Source organism: Podarcis cretensis, assembly GCF_951804945.1.
Source record: "Podarcis cretensis genome assembly, chromosome: 17".
In the NCBI taxonomy this organism is placed as follows: domain Eukaryota; kingdom Metazoa; phylum Chordata; class Lepidosauria; order Squamata; family Lacertidae; genus Podarcis; species Podarcis cretensis.
The window spans coordinates 42,997,382-43,017,474 of record NC_137187.1 but is presented as its reverse complement, the minus strand read 5'-3'; the positions used below and the strand labels follow the sequence as shown (position 1 = coordinate 43,017,474).

The window sequence follows — 20,093 nt, the reverse complement described above, 5'->3', positions numbered from 1 at the left end:
TGTTATTCAGACAGGTCTTTGCCATGTGAATTTCCTACCAAGCAGCCTTTGCTGATGCCTTTATTGCTCTTATTGGAATTGTGTCCACTGCCTTGTAAGTAAAAAGTCAAGAGAAAGAAGTGCATCTTTTGAGAACGAGCAGAAGCAAGACTGACTGAAGAGAGATTTAAGAATATTTCTCAAGCCTTTGAACTGTCATGAAACCCAAGGTGCTTCTTTCCTTCAGTGGTTGTAAGAGAGGCACTGACAGCTGGCTGCCTAGGGAATAGGACCTGAAGGGAGGGATAGGCAACATGTGCCCTCCAGGTGGTCATGGACTCCACCTCCCATCAGCCCCTGGCAGCATGTACAATGATCAGGAATGATGAGAGTTGTAATCAAGCAACATCTGGAGGGCATCTTCCTACAACCCTTACACTCTTTTCCAGATGTGACCCCAAATGGCATTACCTTGTGTAATAGGTATCTGACTGTCCAGGTCTTGTTCCATTTTTGCGCAAGACTTCACGGCGCTGCCAGCCGGGCCCTAGTGCGGGGCAATCCACCCAGCCCTCTGTCATATTGTTGTTGGATATACCGCAGGGCAAGAACTGAAACAGCAAGAGAGTAATGGAAGGGTCATAGCTATGGGTTATTGGTTATTGTTCTTAAAATAACCAAAAACATACACAGTCGTGCAAGGAAGCACACAAGAAAGAGCAGCAAACTTGAAAGAGAGGCTTCCATATATGGTTCCCCCCTCATTTGCAGCCACTATAAGTAAGGTATAATTTGACATCCTAAAAACCCCAACTGGTATTCCTTTAAGGTAGTAATGGTTCTAGGCCTTAGGACTATGCAAGATGCATAGACATATTGGTGAAGTCTCAAAAGTCTGAGGAAGGAGCAGCTCCAGGGGACAGAGAGAAGCAACTCTCCCATCTGTGACTCTCCCATCATGGCTGCTACACTTGCCCAAACAGTCCATACCAGGGCTGAAGGAAACCCTCCAGTCTCTCTATCGGGCTTTTTAAACTATCTGAAGCAGGCCAGGCCACGCCTCTCACTGGCCCTTGCTGAGAGATGCCCTTGGACGTTAACAGTATCTCTTTGCTGGTCTGCATGGAGAATAGAGAGGGATGGGAGAGTGCATGTAGAAACTAGCCTCCTGTACAAAGGTAAATTGTACATCCATTGCTCTTCCTATGTTTGCTTCTGCCCCCCCCCCCCCCGCTATGTGGCCTGCAGGAGGAAATGCAGCCCTTCGACTGAAAAGGTCCCCCACCCCTGAAGGAGCCTTTTCCTTCCATCTATTCCAAGACCTTTTAAAAACTGTAACGTACCAGAAGTTGTGACCATGAAAGCAATGTTTACAACAGCTCAATTCTGCATACTACAGCTTCTTTGGGACAGAACACATGCCCCACAAAAGATAGATGGCAGAGAAACAGCTTTAAATCTGTGTTCTCTTTACTTAAGTAAACATTAGGTTCTATTTCTGATGTTGCAAGTTTCGCCCAAGATTTCTACATTTGAAATCTATTACTTAGATTTACAAGTTTTAAAGAAGGGAGGGAAACAGAAGAAGCTGAATTCTGGACAAATAGCAGAGCTGAATAGGACTGACTAGACAATACAAATTTAAAAATAGTTTAAAAAATAACAAAACAATACAACAAACAGATAATGTGGAGTGTTGTTCACGTAACCAAGGACAAACCACAACAGATGAGCAAATGCTGTAATATATGTGACACTGGAATGAGAACTGAGAAGCAGGAGGGCGCCCATAGTCTTTACCCACAGTATTAGATGTAACGAGCTGATATCAAAATTCCACAAATTTATCTGAGTCAATTTTCCATCTTGTCAAGTTAGTTTTTTGACTAGCTCATCTTAATACACTGCTTATTCTGAAGTGGAGACAGCTGTGAAACAATCACAGAGAGGCAGAGAGCAAAGGAGGCACACACCTTTGCACGGGGCTTGAGGAGGTCAGACCACCATCCAGGGCTGAATTCAGGTGCTATGCAAAGGCTTTATCCCTTTCTCTGTACAATTCAGAGACAGGCTGAAATACGCAGTCTCTCGCCGGTCATTGCAACCATGCGGCTGATTCCAGATGCTCTTGACAGGCAAAACACTGCAACAGACCCAAAGCTGCACCCTTCTAGCTAGCTGGGATAGATGCAAAGGCAAGCAGAATATTCTCCAACAGCAAGCCCCACATACAGACAGGGCTGTGTTGACTCTACCGCCCGGGTGACAGGATGTGGGAAGATCTATAGTCTGTGTATTATTCCTAACTACACAGAGAAGATCACGCACTGAGAACAGAACTAGCTTGCCCAAGGAGAGGCAAGCCTTGTGGTGGAAGGAAACTCTCTTGCTAAAATGACCATTTCTATAAGAATACAAGGAGATAAGCACAATTACCGTATTTTTCGCTCTATTGGACGCAGTTTTTCCCCTCCAAAAATTGAGGGGAAATGTGTGTGCGTCCTATGGAGCGAATGCAGGCTTGTGCCATAGCCGCGCGCAACCCCTCCGGCAGGGAGAGGCTGCACGGGGCTAAAGGGGAAGCCAAAACAGCGAGCAGGATCCATCCCGCTCACTGCCTTGCCTTCTTCCATAGCTGCGCGCAACCCCTCCGGCAATGAGAGGCTGCACGGGGCTATGGATTCTTTAGCCCCACGCAGCCTCTCCCGGGAGGCTGAGGGAGGGAGAGGCTGCACGGGGCTAAAGGGGAAGCCAAAACAGCGAGCGGGATGCATCCCGCTCACTGCCTTGCCTTCTTCCATAGCTGCGCACAACCGCTCCGCAAGGAGAGGCTGCACGGGGCTATGGATTCTTTAGCCCTGCGCAGCGTCTGCCGGCAAGGAGAGGCTGCATGGGGCTAAAGGGGAAGCCAAAACAGCGAGCGGGATCCATCCTGCTCACTGCCTTGCCTTCTTCCATAGCTGCGCGCAACCCCTCCGCAAGGAGAGGCTGCACGGGGCTATGGATTATTTAGCCCTGCGCAGCGTCTCCCGGCAAGGAGAGGCTGCATGGGGCTAAAGGGGAAGCCAAAACAGCGAGCGGGATCCATCCTGCTCACTGCCTTGCCTTCTTCCATAGCTGCGCGCAACCCCTCCGGCAGGGAGAGGTTGTGTGCAGCCTGTACGTTGCTCTTTGGGGCTGGGGGGGGATATTTTTTTTCTTGATTCCCCCCCCCCCCTAAAAACTGGGTGCGCCCTATGGTCCGGTGCGCCCTATGGTGCAAAAAATACGGTACATCACATTTCAACACAGCAAGGTCAACCATAATTGGGGTTATTTTGTTAATCTTGCCCCTTTCCTCCTTCCCACTGATACAGACTGAGACGAATTCATATGCATACTTGTGAGTACGGCCTTCCAGAGAGATCTTAACTTTTAAAATTTAATTAATAGCCCAGTTGTTATAATAAGGGGCAGCCATAAGTCTGTTCCAGCTGGCATTCATCTGCACCCTATTTGGCAGTTATAGGTGAGGGGATCAGGGCCAAATCTTCCTCCAAGAATGCTTAGTGACAGATCAAGATGCTGTTTGGAGCTTTTTAGTTTGGGAGGTGTACTGGTCAATATGAATGCCATCGCCCCACTCCTGGTAAGACAAACAAAGTCGGGGGGGGGGGGGGTTATCCATGTATCTTTACCAAGCTTCTTTCACACTTTGTAGAGATGTTCAGACTAACTACAGTGGTACCTTGGGTTACAAACACTTCGGGTTACAGACTCCGCTAACCCAGAAGTAGTACCTCGGGTTAAGAACTTTGCTTCAGAATGAGAACAGAAATCGTGGAGCAGCGGCGGCAGCGGGAGGCTCCATTAGCTAAGTGGTACCTCAGGTTAAGAACAGTTTCAGGTTAAGAACAGACCTCCAAAACGAATTAAGTTTGTAACCAGAGGTACCACTGTACTGTACTGCATAGCACTCTGAGGGGAGCTGTCCTTTAAGACAGCCCAAAAAGTATCGCTCATGCAAATACTGTTGCTGTTCACCTCCTGAGAAGACAGGAAGGAGGGGGCATGTTTTATGGACTGTACACAAGCAACCAGCGTAGCCAAGTAAAATCCAATGTGCTGCTTCTGAGCCATATAAAGAGCGACGAAGCCTAGGTTTGGTATATATCAAGGAGCATTTTCCTCAATGCAAAGCCTTCATCAGTTGACATCTGCAGCAGCAGCACAATTATTTTAACCCTTTCTTTCTTTCTTTCTTTTTGCATCAACTTTTGCCTATAAGGATGCAATCCTATGGTTCTTGGAAGAGTGCCCCATGAGGAAATGGACAGAGCTGCTTCTCCTAAATCAGGCTTCCTCAATCTCGGCCCTCCAGATGTTTTGAGACTACAATTCCCATCATCCCTGACCACTGGTCCTGCTAGCTAGGGATCATGGGAGTTGTAAGCCAAAAACATATGGAGGGCTGAGGTTGAGGAAGCCTGCCCAAAATGATAGAGCTGGTCTACTTACTTTTGAGACCAATGGGAGGCAAGATCTAGAAGAAAAAACCAACAGTCAATGGAAGGAGACAAGAAAAGCTGGGGGGAAACAGCTGTCCCCACCTTCTACCTTGTCAGCATAAGACTGCCAGGACTTTGGATTTGATGGTTCCTCCACTTTGGATTCTTCCTCCCCTGCCCTCTTTGAATTACTCTGACCATTTGGTTGGTGAAAAGGGCACTCAAAAAGTTAATACAATAATGTCCCTCTGTTGCACAACACAAGAATGGCAGGAATTCAGGGAAGCTCTCTGAGCTACAGCCTTAGTACATGAAGTTCATCACCTGAAGATATATGCCTCAGCCCTTCCTTGCAGCTTTTTAGAATGAAAGATATAAAAGCTTTTTCTTTATTCCAGCATTTGCTTGGACCCTGAATACACCTCTCTAACGATGAGAGTCAAGCCTTATTTTAAGCACGTGTCTCAGCTGAGCCTTGCACCATGGTACATTTTAATTAAAGGCTTCCACATTTAAGGAATCTGTTTAATTAAAGCAGAGTTGAGCAGCTCGGCAGCTGTATCCATGACTGAGTAGTCCGATTTAGGATCCACTCTGCTCACCCCGAAGCCCTAAACATAGTCTGCCTCCCTTTTTCCCTGACTGGATTACCACGCCCAGGGGGGTCACCACCCAGCGGTTGTAAAAGACAATTGAACTTTGGAGCACGGAATATACAGACTCTGTTGGATAACACAGATAATGAGCGTCCAAAACGCAGAACTGCCATCATTGCAAGAGAGCTGTGGTGTTTTAAGATCGATATTGCAGCATTTCAAGGAAGAAAAAGGAGGCTACTCTTTCTTCTGGAAAGGTCTACCTGAACAAGAACGTTGAATACATGGAGTAGGCTTTGCTATCAAAAACAATATTGAGAAGCTCTTGTAAGAAGTTCCTACCGGCATTAATGAGCGGCATTCAACCCTTTGAATAAAACTTCCCCAAACCCAACAGGCTAATATTCTAAGTGCTTATGCACCAACACTGGATGCCGATGAAGACATTAAAGAAAATTTCTACTCTCAGCTGAAGGCAAATCTAAAAAAATGTAGCATAAACACCGACAACTGGGAAACACTAGTCTACGAGCACTCCAATTGGAGAACAGCCTTTACCAAAGGTGTCATGGGTTTTGAAGACCCTTGAACTCAGGATGAAAGGGAGAAATTGCAAGTATAATCAAACTACTATATATTTTTCAATTGGGCCCCAGTTTAAGTATTGTAGCATTTTTTGTTAAATTGCATCTTGCAATTTAAACATTGTATTTTGTCTCAGGTTCCTGGGCAGTTGTCATGTTTATTGGTAAAACATGTTTTTGCCATGGCCTTGCTTTGAAGAAACTGGAGAGGGGGGGACCAGGACCTAGTAAACAGATGCCTGCTGTGTAGTCAGCCATTGCCTGCTTTGCCGAAACAATCACGTGCATAGGCAGCTGCAGAACTAGCAGTACCTTGGCTCAAGGACAAAACGCTCACGTGGACCTTGTTCTGGAGGGAAGGCAATGGCTGTATCCAAAATTACAATTAAGGTGTACACACTAGTCTGGAAACATCTACTTTTCTCAAACAAAACTAGGCAGCTAGCACACACTGGCATGTATCTGCTTACCATTTAGCCTGCTTCCATCATCCAAAAATGTCAAAGGATGAGGAATTTTTGGAAAAAGCTGGCTAAAGTGGGAGACAAGACATGGGAGGGGAAGAAATAAAGTGAGCTGTGGTCAGTCCACATCTATGACCATCTATGAAGTTATGTTTAAAGACCTGTGATGTTAGCAATAGAATAGACATGTGCCAAGAAAAGACACGGAGGGCAAAATTGTTCTGGAATTCATATCTAGTCTGCTATATGAGCCATGCTATTGACACAGACTGTTAACATACAGCTCCACTATGCAAAAATTGTGTCCACACATTTCCCTGTAAGGCAGCAATGGTCTTTTTGTGCTGGGGAGCAGGCATCATGACTACACCTCAAGCTTCCCACTCTCTATGCCAAGTAGAAGGAGCCCCCCAGATGTTTCTGGTCAACACCTTCCATCACTTCTGAATATTGGCAAGGCTGGTTCAGGCTGAGGAGAAAGTTGGGAGTCCAATGACACCTGGTGGGCCACAGGTTCCACCATCCCAGCTCTAGTAGCAAACCAAGCTCTACTTCCCAAGGAGCCCTTCCACATAATCCATCCTTTTGGGAGACCTGTTATAATTATTTAAAGGGCAGCATAACCACCTCCTAAATAAAACCAAAGCCCAACAAGACCGCCGGGAAGCTGGTATTTCCCAAAGTGTAACAAGCTCTCTTCAAGGGCTCACCAGTGTTATGGCTCAATAAATGTTTTTTTCCTTGAAATACTGGAGGCTTTCATCTGTTTTAATCCCAATTCCATTTTCCGGCCCTCCCAATTGGTGAAAATATTTTTATACTATCCGATTTCAGTACTGAGGGCAGTTAGTAAGAACTTCACTACCACCAGCCCAAGCAGCTCCAAACAATTCAGAAGGATCATATCCTGGTTACTTTTCAAAGATACTGGAGATGCAAACACTGAACCTTACCTATCTGCCCTCGGTAGGAATTTGCTAGTCCCTTCAAAGTGGCATACTTTGGGAGGAAAAGTTGCCCGTTTCCAGGACAGTGCAAAGGCCATGCTTTGACTTGCAATCCCTATATTCACAGGACTATAAAAACCAGTTTGCCTTATTTGCAGGTGTTCAAAAGTGGTCATTTTCACTCTAGACTACACACTTCTCAGCTGTGGCAAGGAAGGATGGGCAAAAGGGCAAGAAAGGGTCAGGAGATAATTTGTTAAACAATTTCCTGGACAATTTTAAAGCTACAACCTGACAGTACTCAAAAGTCATCTGCAAATTTTCAAGATGAAAATCCATTCCTCATTTTCTGTTAGCTTTCGTAGTCTCTACTATTTTATTTTTAATTTTATTTTTTCATTTTCAATTTTACATCAAAGAAAACAAATATTTTTACATCAAATTCCATTATCCAATTTTGACACCACTTCCTCCCCTTTCTGCAGTTGCTTATGTTTTAGTATTTTCACTGAATATCTGATTTAAACCTAATTATTATTTATCCAATATAATAAAAATTAATTTTATATCACTGCACATCTTTATATTAATCCTGCTAATGATTTAATCTCTTTACAATAACTTTTAAAGTAATCAGTAATGATCTCCACTCAAAATTGAAAATGCTATTTTCTTGCTTTCTTATTCTTCCAGTAAGTTTTGCCATTTCTGCATATTCCAACAATTTTTGCTGCCATTCCTCTTTGGATGGGGCGCTGTCTTCTTTCCTCGCTGGGCATAAATCATTTGGGCCACTGTGGTTGTGTACATAAATAATTTTTATATTGTTTGGGTATCTCTACCCCTATTATTCCCAAAAGAAAAGCCTCTGGTTTCTTCATAAAAGTTACCTTAAACATTTTTTTCAACTCATTATATATCATTTCCCAGTAGGTTTTAGCCTTCTTACAGGTCTACCACATATGGAAGACGGTACCTTCTTTTCCCTTAACCCATAACACACTGTAAATTTCAAATCTACCTTCCAGTGTTATTCCCATGCTGTCATTTCAATATTATGCCTTATATCCATTGCCCAGTGTATCATTGATGATTTCACTTGTTCATCTTTTGCCTGCCATTATAATAGCATCTGAAACACTTTTTACATTACTGTAGATTCTGGTGTATTAGGCGACTGGGCGTATTAGACGACCCCCCCCCCCCCCAAATTAGCAGCTGCAATTTAGGGATTTGTTTTATAAGCCCAGTCGCCTACTATGCTAGGCAGCTCCGCGCCGGGAGAAAGCCGCCCGGCACGGAGCTGAGCTTGCCGCTCGCTGCTGCTGCTTCGGAAGAAGCAACGGCGGTGGGGGGGGGCCTCCGCTCCACACCACACATACCCAGCCTATAAGGTGACCCCTGACTTTTTAACCTCTTTTCCGGGGTTAAAAAGTCACCTTATACGCCAGAATCTACGGTACTTTAACGACTAATGTTACTATTGATCAGATCTCTTACTAGTTGAGAAGTTTGATTCACAAACCCGACCTTTTTATCTATTTTATATAATTCATTGATATTGTAACTCACTCACTAACATTCCTGACAGTTCTTCAAACTTAATTAACTGAGTCTCACCACTTACATCACTTAATAAGTTTCTGTAGTCTCTCTTTTTTTTAATGCTTTTTATTGACATTTTCCAAAAAACAAAATAAAACAATCTTTACAACCATTCTTGGTGTTATCTTATTTACATTGTGTAAAACAAGCCTCGACTTCCTACCTTCCCAGTTGCAGTTTTCTTAATATACATCTTCTCTTACAGTTTCTTCTACATTTCTATACGCGTCACAAGAATTATATTAACCCTGCTGTAGTTCTTAAACTTCTACAGTTAATTCCTATATATGTTACAAATTTACCCCATTCTTCTACAAACTTTGCCCCTTTTTGGTGTCGAATTTTATATGTCATTTTCACTACCGTAAATTTCGCTCCATAACACGCAGATTTTTCCTCCTAGAAAGTAAGGGGAAATGTCTGCGTGTGTTATGGAGCGAATGCCTACAGATGGCGGGGGAATCTGCTGCAGTTGTGAGCAGTCCGTGGCTCGCTTTGAAACAGCAAAGTGGGTGTAAGCGGCTCCTGTCAGCGAGCCGAGCTGGGGAGGAGGGAGAGAAGCAGAGCGGGGTTGGCTGCTTTAAAACAACCCCGTCCTCTATGTTCCTCTCTCCTCCCCACTGAGCTGCTAAGTAGCAGCAAAGCTTTTCAGCCAGCCTAGCCAGGAGGAGGGAGAGAAGCAGAGCGGGGTTGGCTGCTTTAAAACAACCCCGTGCTCTCTGTCCCTGCCTGCAGTTTTTTGCTGTCCGATTTTGGATTAGCCACTGTAGGGGCTGTGTGTGTGTGTGCTTGAGCTATCGTTCTCCTCCTCCTGCTTCCCGTTCACTCTCCCTGCGCCCCTGCGCTCTCCTGCGACTTTAGAATTGACACTCTGTGTGTCTGTGTGTGTGAGAGAGGGCTCCTTCTCCTTCTCTTGCTTCCGTTCACTCTCCCTGCGCCCCTGCGACTTTAGAATTGACACTCTGTGTGTCTGTGTGTCAGGTTGCTGGATTTAAGTTGAATAAGCTGAAAACTAAGGTCTTAGAGAAAAATTTAACAGTGATTAAGAGAGAGAGGTTTCAGAAGGAGACAGGATTAACATTGGTTAAGAAGATGAAATACCTAGGGGTTAATATGACTGCTAAGAATGTGAATTTATTTAAAGATAATTATGAAAAATGTTGGACCGAAGTGAAAAAGGATTTAGAAATATGGTCAAATTTGAAGTTATCACTGCTAGGCTGAATTGCTGTGATAAAGATGAATGTGTTGCCAAGGATGTTATTTTTGTTTCAAACATTGCAAATTCTGGACCAGGTGGACTGTTTCAAGAAGTGGCAGAAAGATATCTCTAGATTTGTCTGGCAGGGCAAGAAGCCTCGAATAAAATTTAAGATATTAACCGATGCTAAAGAAAGAGGTGGTTTTGCCCTGCCAGACCTTAGGCTTTATTATGAATCAGCTGCATTTTGTTGGCTGAAAGAATGGCTGCTTCTTGAAAACACGGACATTTTGGACTTGGAAGGTTTCAATAATGTTTTTGGATGGCATGCATACTTGTGGTATGATAAGGTCAAAGCACATAAAGCGTTAAAAAACCATATTGTCAGGAAAGCACTGTTTAATGTCTGGATAAGATAAAAGGATTTGCTTGAAAACAAAACTCCAAGGTGGTTGTCACCAATGGAAGCGAAGGCTCAGAAAAAGCTCAATATGGAGGCCAAATGGCCGAAATATTGGGAAATTTTGGAACAAGAAGGAGACAGATTAAAACTGCAGAGTTTTGAAAAACTAAAAAACAAAGTGCGAGATTGGCTTCATTACTATCAAATAATGGAGGCTTATAATCTGGATAAGAAAATTGGTTTTCAGGTGGAAAAATCAAAATTGGAAATAGAACTGTTAGAACCTAAAACTAAGAATTTGTCAAGAATGTATAACTTGTTGTTGAAATGGAATACTCAGGATGAAACGGTTAAATCTGCTATGATTAAATGGGCACAAGATGTTGGACATAATATTATGATGGCTGACTGGGAACAGTTATGAACCACAGGTATGAGGTTTACGGCATGTAATGCCTTAAGAGAGAATATAATGAAAATTATATACAGGTGGTACATGACACCAGTCAAGCTTGCAAAAATCTATCATTTGCCTGATAATAAATGTTGGAAATGTAAAGAGACCGAAGGTACATTCTTTCACCTTTGGTGGACATGCCCAAGGATTAAGACTTTCTGGGAGATGATTTATAATGAAATGAAAAAGGTATTTAAATATACCTTTCTGAAGAAACCAGAGGCCTTTCTCCTGGGCATGGTCGGCCAACTGGTGTCAAAGAAGGACAGAAATTTCTTTATGTATGCCACAACAGCAGCAAGAATACTTATTGCAAAGTACTGGAAGACACAAGATTTACCCACCCGGGAAGAATGGCAGATGAAGGTGATGGACTATATGGAGCTGGCGGAAATGACTGGCAGAATCCGAGACCAAGGAGAAGAGTCGGTGGAAGAAGATTGGAAGAAATTTAAAGTTTATTTACAGATACATTGTAAAATTAAAGAATGTTAGAAGGATGTTGGAATGAAGTTATGTGGCTTTAGCAGAAATATTATAAAGGATTAAGTAATAATGGATTGTTAATTGGTGAAAGAAGAGAGTATAAAATTACAGTATGGTAAGATAAACTATTAGGATAAAAACAAAGATGGAAAGGATTTGCTGAAATATCAAATTGAACTAGAATACAAAAAAGGGAGGTGTGAGGAGGTCAAGGAAATAAGCAGATGAAAAATAAGTTATGGGAAGGTTTGATTTGTTTGTTTTTTTGTTCGTATTTTTCTGAGCTGTTTCTTTCGTGTGTTTTTTGTCTGTTTGTATCTATTGTGATGTATTGCTTTGGGGTTTTTTTGCTTAATTTAGTGGGGGGGTTTTTTGTTTGTAACCTTTAAAACTTGAATAAATATTATTTAAAAAAAAAAAAAGGACTTGCCGATCGCATGGTCGGCGGTTCGAATCCCCGCGGCGGGGTGAGCTCCCGTCTTCGGTTCCAGCTCCTGCCCACCTAGCAGTTTGAAAGCACTCTTAAGTGCAAGTAGATAAATAGGTACCGCTTTATAGCGGGAAGGTAAACGGTGTTTCTGTGTGCTGCGCTGGTGCAGGCTCGCCAGAGCAGCTTCGTCACGCTGGCCACGTGACCCGGAAGTGTCTCCAGACAGCGCTGGCCCCCGGCCTCTTACGTGAGATGGGCGCACAACCCTAGAGTCGGACACGACTGGCCCGTACGGGCAGGGGTACCTTTACCTTTAATATTCTCCAGGGCCAACTGTTATCATTGGTCTTGTAAAGGACCTGTGAGCAGGCTAGGAGGCCTCTTTATTGCTTGTTCTTATACAGAAAGAAAAGACTCAGACTGAACCCCGACCAAAGGCCTGGCAGAATTTATTATCATGATTGTGCAAGCTAATTATGCTTCATGCTTAATGAAATCAACTCACATTTGAACAACATTATATTCCTGTTGTTAGGTATCACGATGCATACTAACTGAGTTATCTTAAAACATTAACACTGAAACAAAGTCAGGAGCATAGTAACTACACTTGCCCAAATATCATTCAAGTAAACCGCTCATAAACAGAGTGGGCAGATCACCGGGTTGTGAAGTTTGCATTCCTGTGTCCAAGAGGAAATGCTACCTTTTCCCAATGACAATTTTACATACTTCCAGCTGTGAACTACACCAAACCAATAGTTAGGCAGCTCCAAAGCACTCTCATTCAAATAAGCTCAGCAGACACATCAAGTTTCTATAAAATGAGACTTCTGAAATCCCATGCAAGCCTGATTTTTCTGACACTACCGCTATGTTAACCATTTTACCCTAACCCTAACCCTAAACCCTATACCTAACCCTAACCCTAACCATTTTATTCTGCTTCCAAGCACACAGTCCTAATCCCCCCTTCAGGCACAAAGCCAGGGGACCTCCTATCTCAACAGCTTGCAATCATAACAGAAAGTGCTAGGCAGTAACTGCCATGTTCCAGAGGTTAAGGAACACAGGACTAGCCAAGATCTTTGGTTAGACCAGCCTTCTCTGACCTGGTGCTCACCAGGTATTTTCGACTGTAACTCCAATTAGCCCTAACCACCGGCCATGATGGCAGGGGTTGATGAGAACTGGAGCCCAGCAACATCTAGAGGGCATCACATGTGGGATGAGAGAGTTCTGCCAAATCTTCTTTTCTTTTTTAACTGCAGAAGTATGCTCTTCGACAGAGGGCTCTGGACAAAGCAAAACCTGTTTTGGAAATGAGCTGATGATCATACAAGCAGCCAAAAAACCCTTTGAGGGAAGGAGGATGACATCAATGATACTTTCAACAATGGCACATTGCTTGTCACCTTTCACTGCTTATGTGTCCCACTTGCTAGAATTCAAGCAGCAATACAAGGCACTATTTGCTTGCTGCAGCTTTCACTATGCTGAGCAGATGTTGTCATGTGACTCACACTCTACTGAAACATTAGGCACAAAGATGAAGAAAGCCATGTCTGGAAACATGAAAAACCAACACCGCTGAGAAGCACCAAACTATGGCCAAATAGTAGAGGCAGAATTTGCTTTCCTTGCAAATGACCTTTTATTTAAACCAACAAAGGAATTCCTACTTCACGTCAAACAAATTGGCAAACAAGATGCTTCAATTGTCATTAACATTTCTGGTGGTCACTCGTTATCTGTTTGTTTAGCCATAGGTTTTTTTACATCAAGGCATACATAAACAATTTAATTGACATGGCTTCCTCCAAAATAACTTCATGAATTATGAAACAATGGTCTAGGGAGAAGGGGTTTGAATTTGTTAAGTACTGGGGGATATTCTGAGACACCACGGACCTGAGCAAGAGGGATGCAGTCAACTTGAACTCGATTGTTGACAATTAACATTAAAAAGGTGGAAGAGCAGCTTTTAAACTGATTACAGGAGGAGCCAAGAGGAGCCGAAGAAAATCTAGTTCAGAACAATCACTCTCTAGGATGAAAATGGAGAAACTGAATGAAAATTTAAATGTGGGAGGCATGGAACTAGACACTGTGAATGCAGCCTGTGCAGGGGCAGAGATGCCAAAGGACTGCAGGCCAAAACACAAGAAGAGAAACATTGTACAGTCATACCTCGGGATAAATACGCTTCAGGTTGAGCGCTTTCGGGCTGCGCTCCATGGCAACGGAACGCGTTACTTCCGGGTTTCACCGCTTGCACATGCGCAGTCAAAATGACGTCACACGCATGCGCAGAAGTGGTGAAACGCAACCCGTGCACACGTGCTGTTACATCTTACGTTCTGTTCGGGATGCGAACAGGGCTCGGAACGGATCCCGTTTGCATCTCGAGGTACCACTGTATGTGTTTATATGCTAATGCCAGGAGCCTCTGTGCCAAGATGGGTGAAGTGGTGTGCTTGGTCTTTGAGGTTAGCTTTGATATAGTTGGTATAATGGAAACCTGTTGGAATGGAGAGAATCAGTGGGATAATGTTATCTCTGGATATGAACTCTATAGGAAGGACAGGGAGACACATACTGGAGGTGAATTTGCTCTTTACATCAAAGAGGGCAATGTGACCCAGCAAGCCAAAATTCCCCAAAGGGAATTCTCCTCCACAGAAACACTGTGGATGATGATACTGGGCCCTAAGAGCAACTTGGTGCTAGGAAAATGCTACCACCCCCTGTTCAAGGAGTTCTTGAGATGATGAATGAAATGAAGGAAACAATCAAAAGAGGGAATGGTGAAACAATGGGTAACTTCAACTACCATCATATAGACTGGTGACATATGCGTTTCAGTCATGACAAAGAGGAAAAATTTCTGATTACAGTGGTACCTCGGGTTAAGTACTTAATTCGTTCCGGAGGTCCGTTCTTAACCTGAAACTGTTCTTAACCTGAAGCACCACTTTAGTTAATGGGGCCTCCCGCTGCCGCCGCACAACCGGAGCACAATTTCTGTTCTCACCCTGAAGCAAAGTTCTTAACCCGAGGTACTATTTCTGGGTTAGTGGAGTCTGTAACCTGAAGCGTATGTAACCCAAGGTACCACTGTACTCCAAATGAATATGCCCTAGAACACAGCTGGTGATGGATTTACCCTGGATTTATCTTAAGTGGTGCCAAGGTGCCCAAGATGAAAGTGTTGCTAAAACAGTTGGAAGCAGTGGTCATAGTGCTATTAAATTGAATATACTATGTAAATGACCAACTGCCAAGAAAATAAACCTGATAACATGTGACTTCAGAAAGGAAACTAAAAAAATAAAAATGAGGTGCCTGGTAAAAAGTAAGTTGAAAGGCAATGTCAAGGGCATCAAATCACACCAAAACACTTGGACATTATTTAAAAACACAGCTGAAGGTTATACTATTAGAGGCAGGAAGGATTCCTTCAAAAAATGGAATTCTTGTCTAAATGAGATCTTTGTGGACTTCCAAAGGTATCTGGCTGGGAAAGCAGGATGCTGGATCATTAGCCTGATCCAGTAAGCTGTTCTTATGGATCTTAATGTTATTTTAACTGGAGACGCCATGAACTGAACTTGGTACTCCAGGCACGCACAACACGTTGATTGTGATCAACCAGTAGATCGTGGGATTGTTTCTTGTCAATTGCAGTGCAGGGCCTTTCTCTGCAGCCTCGGATGCAGTGGCAGTAGCTGCCGCTGCTGCCAGTCTCCATGGCGATGCAAGCCTGAGCAGCACCGCAAGCCTGAGCGGTGCCAAGCCGGCTTGCCTTCCTGCCCCTGTGCTGCACTCTTGAGGGTTAGAGCGCTGGGGTAAGGGGGACGCGGCGCCCTGAGGGCTGGGGGGGTGTATGTGTGTGCCGACTTGCTATCCTTCCCGCTGCCCTTTGAGCGCTGGTGGGGGGGGGGGGGTTGCTACCAGCCCTGAGGGTCTGGGTGTGTGCAGGGGGTGTGTGTTCCTGCCAGGTACTAACTTAGGGGCAAGGGGCATAACGATTGGACTCCTACTGGTCGAGGCTCTGACTTCCCCCTGGCTGGGGATCTGGGGAGCGCCTCTCCTTCCCTGCTAGAGAGAGGAAGGCAGTCTTGATTTCTGCCGCTCACGTTGATGTGTTTAAGGAGGGAGAGAACTAGCTCCTCAAAGAGAGAACTTTTGCCTCCCTTTTGTCCCCCTCCCTTAAACTCCCCCCCCTCATGTCCAGTTAGCCACCTCCTTCCACATATGCACCCCACGTGCATATGACACACAAGACAGACCAGTTTGGCCCTGAGGAGGTCTAAAATAAACACACCAAGTACACACATGTTAAGGGGCAGGCGGGGAGAATATGTTTAAGTTGAAGGATGACAACGGGAGCGTGTGGTAGATCGCTGCCAGTTTTTTATACTGGTTAGTGGATCAGAGCCTACTAGTGGATCAGCATGCTCCAACACAAAGCAGGACAACAGCCAGCAAGTTCCTCCAGCCTTCCATTCCAATTTCTATTGCCATATTGTTTGTTATGCCAGAATCCAAAACTTAAGGACCCAGAAAATGCCAAACAACTCCTTTTGCTTAAATAAGCCTTCACTCTTGAGCTAGGAGCAGGAAACTGCTTTATACCCAGACAGTCCATTGGTCCATCTAGCTCAGTGCTGTCAACACTGACTGGCAGCAGCTCTCTGGGGTATCTCCTACCTGGAGAGAACAGAGGACTTTACCAGGAACTTTTTGCAGACAGAGCCTGGGTTCTATTGCGGAGCTGCAGCCCTTCAATATGAAGATTCAGCCCACCCGAAACTTTATCGTACACCCGCTCTCTCACTACCAAGAGGCCGGCCATGATGCAGTTCTTCACCCAGCAGATCAGGCTCTTCGGAGCCACCACCATGGCAGAGAAGGCGCTGTGTACAAAGGGGAGGCCTCGCAAAGAGACCAAGAAGGGGACCCCGCCCCCCCCCCGCCGTGGGAACACCCCAGCTCCGCACAGGAGAGCCGCCCCCGGCAGGCCTGGCTTCTCCAGCATCCGAAGCACACAGAGGAAGCACCGCGCGGAAGCACCGCGGCCTCTCCCGGGGCGAAGGGGGGTTCCCTCAGGAGCCGCCCCGCTCGCCCGGTGGCCGGCGGAGCCTCGACTCGCCTGGGGGGCTTCCTCCTCTCCCGCAGCCCCGGGAGCGGGCGCAGAGGCGGCGCCAGGCCGCCGGGTTTCGCCTCGACCGCGTGGTCCGCCTCCAGCCCCGCTCACTCACCAGCGGCGAAGGGAACCGGGCCCGCCGGGCCTCGGAGGGGCTCTGTCGCCCCCTGCGCCGCCGCCGCCGCCGCCGCCTCCTCACCGGCAGCCGAGAGCAGGAGGCGCACGCGCGGACCCGCCCCCACGACGTCAGCGACGCCTCAAAGATGACCTGGAAGAGGAAGGCGCTTCCAAGGCGCTGGGCGCACGCGCGATATCCGGGGGTGGGCAACCCCCACGTGATAGAATCTTGGCAGGGACTTCAAGGGTCATCTAAGTCCAACCTCCTGTAATGCACAAATCTCAGCTAGAGCATCCATGACACATGGCCATCCAATCTCTGTTTAAAGCCCTCCAAGGAAGGAGAGTCCCCCACCTATCTTGGGAGACTGTTCCACTGACAAACAGCTCTTACTGTCAGAAAGTTTTCCCAAATGTTTAGTCACGTGACCAAATGTTCTTGTAACGTGAAGCCATTGCCTCAAGTCCTACCCACAAAAGCAGGAGACAACAAGCATGTTCCCTCTTCCATGTGATAGCCCTTACAATATTTGAAGATGGCTATCATATCTCCTCTGTCTCCTTTTCCAGGCAAAACACACCCAGCTCCTTCAACCGTTCCTCATCAGTTTTAGTCTACAGACCCTTGATCATCTTGGTTGCCCTCCACAGCACACGTTCCAGCTTGTCAACATTCTTCTTAAATTATGGTGCCCAGAATTGGACACAGTATTCCAGGTGTTTGTCTGACCAAGGCAGAATAGAGTGGTACTATTACTTCCCTTGATCTGGACACTATACTTTTGTCGATGCAACTTAGAACAGTATTAGTTTTTTGTTTTTATTTGCTGCTGTATCATGATAAGCTAGTGGCCCACAAAGACCCCTAGATCCTTTTCACATGCACTGCTAGTAAGTCAGGTGAAACCCCCCCCCCCAATCCTATTATTTGTGCAGCTGGTTCTTCCTGCCTAGGTGCAGAACCTAACATTTGTCCCTATTGCCATTCATTTTGTTAGCTTGCGCCCAATTCTCCAATCTGTTAAGGTTATTTTGAATTCTGATTCTGTTTTCTGCGGCATTAGCTACCCCTCCCAGTTTGGTGTCATCTGCGAATTTGATGAGCATCCCCCCAATTCCATCATCCAAGTCATTAATAGAGATGTTGAACAACAACGGGCCCAGGACAGAACCCTGCAGCACCCCACTGGTCACTTTTTTCCAGGATAAGGAACCGTTAATGAGTACTCTTTGGGTTCAGTCAATCAAGCAACTACAAATTGGTAATAAACAGCAGGGGGTGGATTTCTTCCAGGAAAAAAGACAGAGATAGAAAGTGTAGAGTGATGCAGAGCCAAAACACGTCTGCTTGGGAGCAAGTCTCTGAGTCCCATAGCCCCCTCCTGTGAACAAGGATTGTAGTACAGTGGTACCTCTGGATGCGAACGGGATCCATTCTGGAGCCCCATTCGCATCCAGAGCAGAACGCAACCCGCGTCTGCACATGTCGTGATTCGCTGCTTCCGTGCATGCGCATGACGTCATTTTGAGCGTCTGCACATGGGCGAGCGGCGAAACCCAGATGTAACGCATTCCGTTACTTCCAGGTTGCCGCGGAGCACAACCTGAAAATGCTCAACCCGAAGCTACTTCAACCCAAGGTATGACTGTATAGTCTCAGCTTTGTAGGGAAGACAGGAGCACAGCCACCAGGAAATGAGACTTCAGAGTTTCTGCATGCAAGTTTTTAGTTCTGGGGTTTGGGCTGAGCCTCCTTGAAGTGGAAAAGGCCTAACTGAGATCTGTTGCACAGCTGAGCACCTTGACTCACTAGCAGCGAATTCTCCAACAAGCAACATTTTTTGCTTACTGAAACAGAAAAAGTAACAGCAAGCAATAGGGGAAACCAATCAGAGGCTGGAACCTCTTCTGTTGTTTGTATACAGCTGATGTAGTAATGGGGTGTTAGGGGAGGGGTAGTACCTCTAGGGGGACACATTGTGCTCGTTCAGGGGTAGTTTGCCCGTTTTTGGTCCCCCTATCTTGCTCTCACTTGCAGCTCAAGAAGCTGTCAGTATGCAACAGCAGCCACACCCCTAGAATGGCTAACTGCCAGCTAAACCAGGGGAGGGTAGCCAATGGGTCTCAAACCCTCAGTGATTTAGGGACTTTCCTTGCATGTGAAGAGAGACTCTGGTAGATTGAGCAGACAAGACCAAGAGAGGGTCCAATGGCCAAGAAAGTGGTTTCTGGATGTGCTGTAAAGGGAAGTGGGGCAGGTGAGGTTCCTCCACCTGGAAAAGTAGCCCATCTAGGAGAAGGAAAACTCTGATCCTAAAACTCCACTGTCTTACAGGATATCTTCAGGAGAAGAAAAGGCTAAGAAGTAAACTCTACAAAAATCTGGAGTAGAGTCCCTAAAATGGTTGGATGGCACCTTGAACACTTCCTTCCAGCAACTCCTGCAGCCAAGTTGGTGCCAAACATTTTGCTCTGCTTTCCTTTGGACATCAGTGAGGCCGAGAGGGCAGTTGTATCATCTGGGCAGCTCAGGACTTCCACACACACACTGCCCAGACTTGCAACCTCAGGAGTGCTGCTAATGCAGTGGTTTGACTTCATCCCCGAAGGCATATCTCTTGAGACAGACGGATGCCAACAATTCCATGAACGTAGATTAATTCTTTTTACCAATTAGGTACAACATTTTAAGCTATGTTCCCAAGTAGTAAGATACGCTGTGGTCTAAACCTAGGGCTTGCCAATCAGAAGGTTGGCGGTTTAAATCCCTGCTATGGGGTGAGCTCCTGTTGCTCGGTCCCTGCTCCTGTCAACCTAGCAGTTCAAAAGCACGTTAAGTGCAAGTAGATAAAAGGTACTGCTTCAGCGGGAAGGTACCTGACGTTTCCGTGCACTGCTCTGGTTCACCAGAAGTGGCTTTGTCATGCTGGCCACATGACCCGGAAGCTGTCTGCGGACAAACGCCAGCTCCCTCGGTCAGTAAAGCAAGATGAGTGCTACAACCCTAGAGTCATCCGTGACTGGACCTAATGGTCAGGGGTTCCTTTACCTTTACAGTTTTGTCACATCACTTATTAAAGAGACATTTAGTTGCATATTGCTTCCATTCCTGCCTCTCCTCCCAAAGCTCTGGTGTCTGGGCAGCCCAGGAGCTCCGTAATAAACATTGATTGGTTGATCCAAGCCCA

At 45.6% G+C, this 20,093-nt stretch overlaps 1 protein-coding gene across 19 annotated transcripts in view; it reads right to left on the bottom strand.

The window, feature by feature from the left end:
* The window catches only part of LOC307206175 (methyl-CpG-binding domain protein 1-like), a 178,695-nt gene extending 161,671 nt beyond the window's left edge, over positions 1-17,024 (bottom strand). For 10 of the 19 annotated variants that reach the window (XM_079958986.1, XM_079958987.1, XM_079958996.1 and 7 more), the window contains exons 1-2: positions 16,164-16,352; positions 451-590 (exon numbers count right to left, since the gene is read on the bottom strand). In XM_079958986.1, coding sequence (XP_079815112.1) covers positions 451-590; positions 16,164-16,166 — 143 coding nt within the window. In that variant the 5' untranslated portion in view covers positions 16,167-16,352. Of the gene's footprint in view, positions 1-450; positions 591-1,952; positions 2,429-3,266; positions 3,729-16,163; positions 16,353-16,903 lie in introns of those variants that run through there. The other 9 variants (XR_013834300.1, XR_013834301.1, XM_079958991.1 and 6 more) reach the window with 6 other exon arrangements.
* Between the last annotated feature and the right edge of the window lie 3,069 nt (positions 17,025-20,093).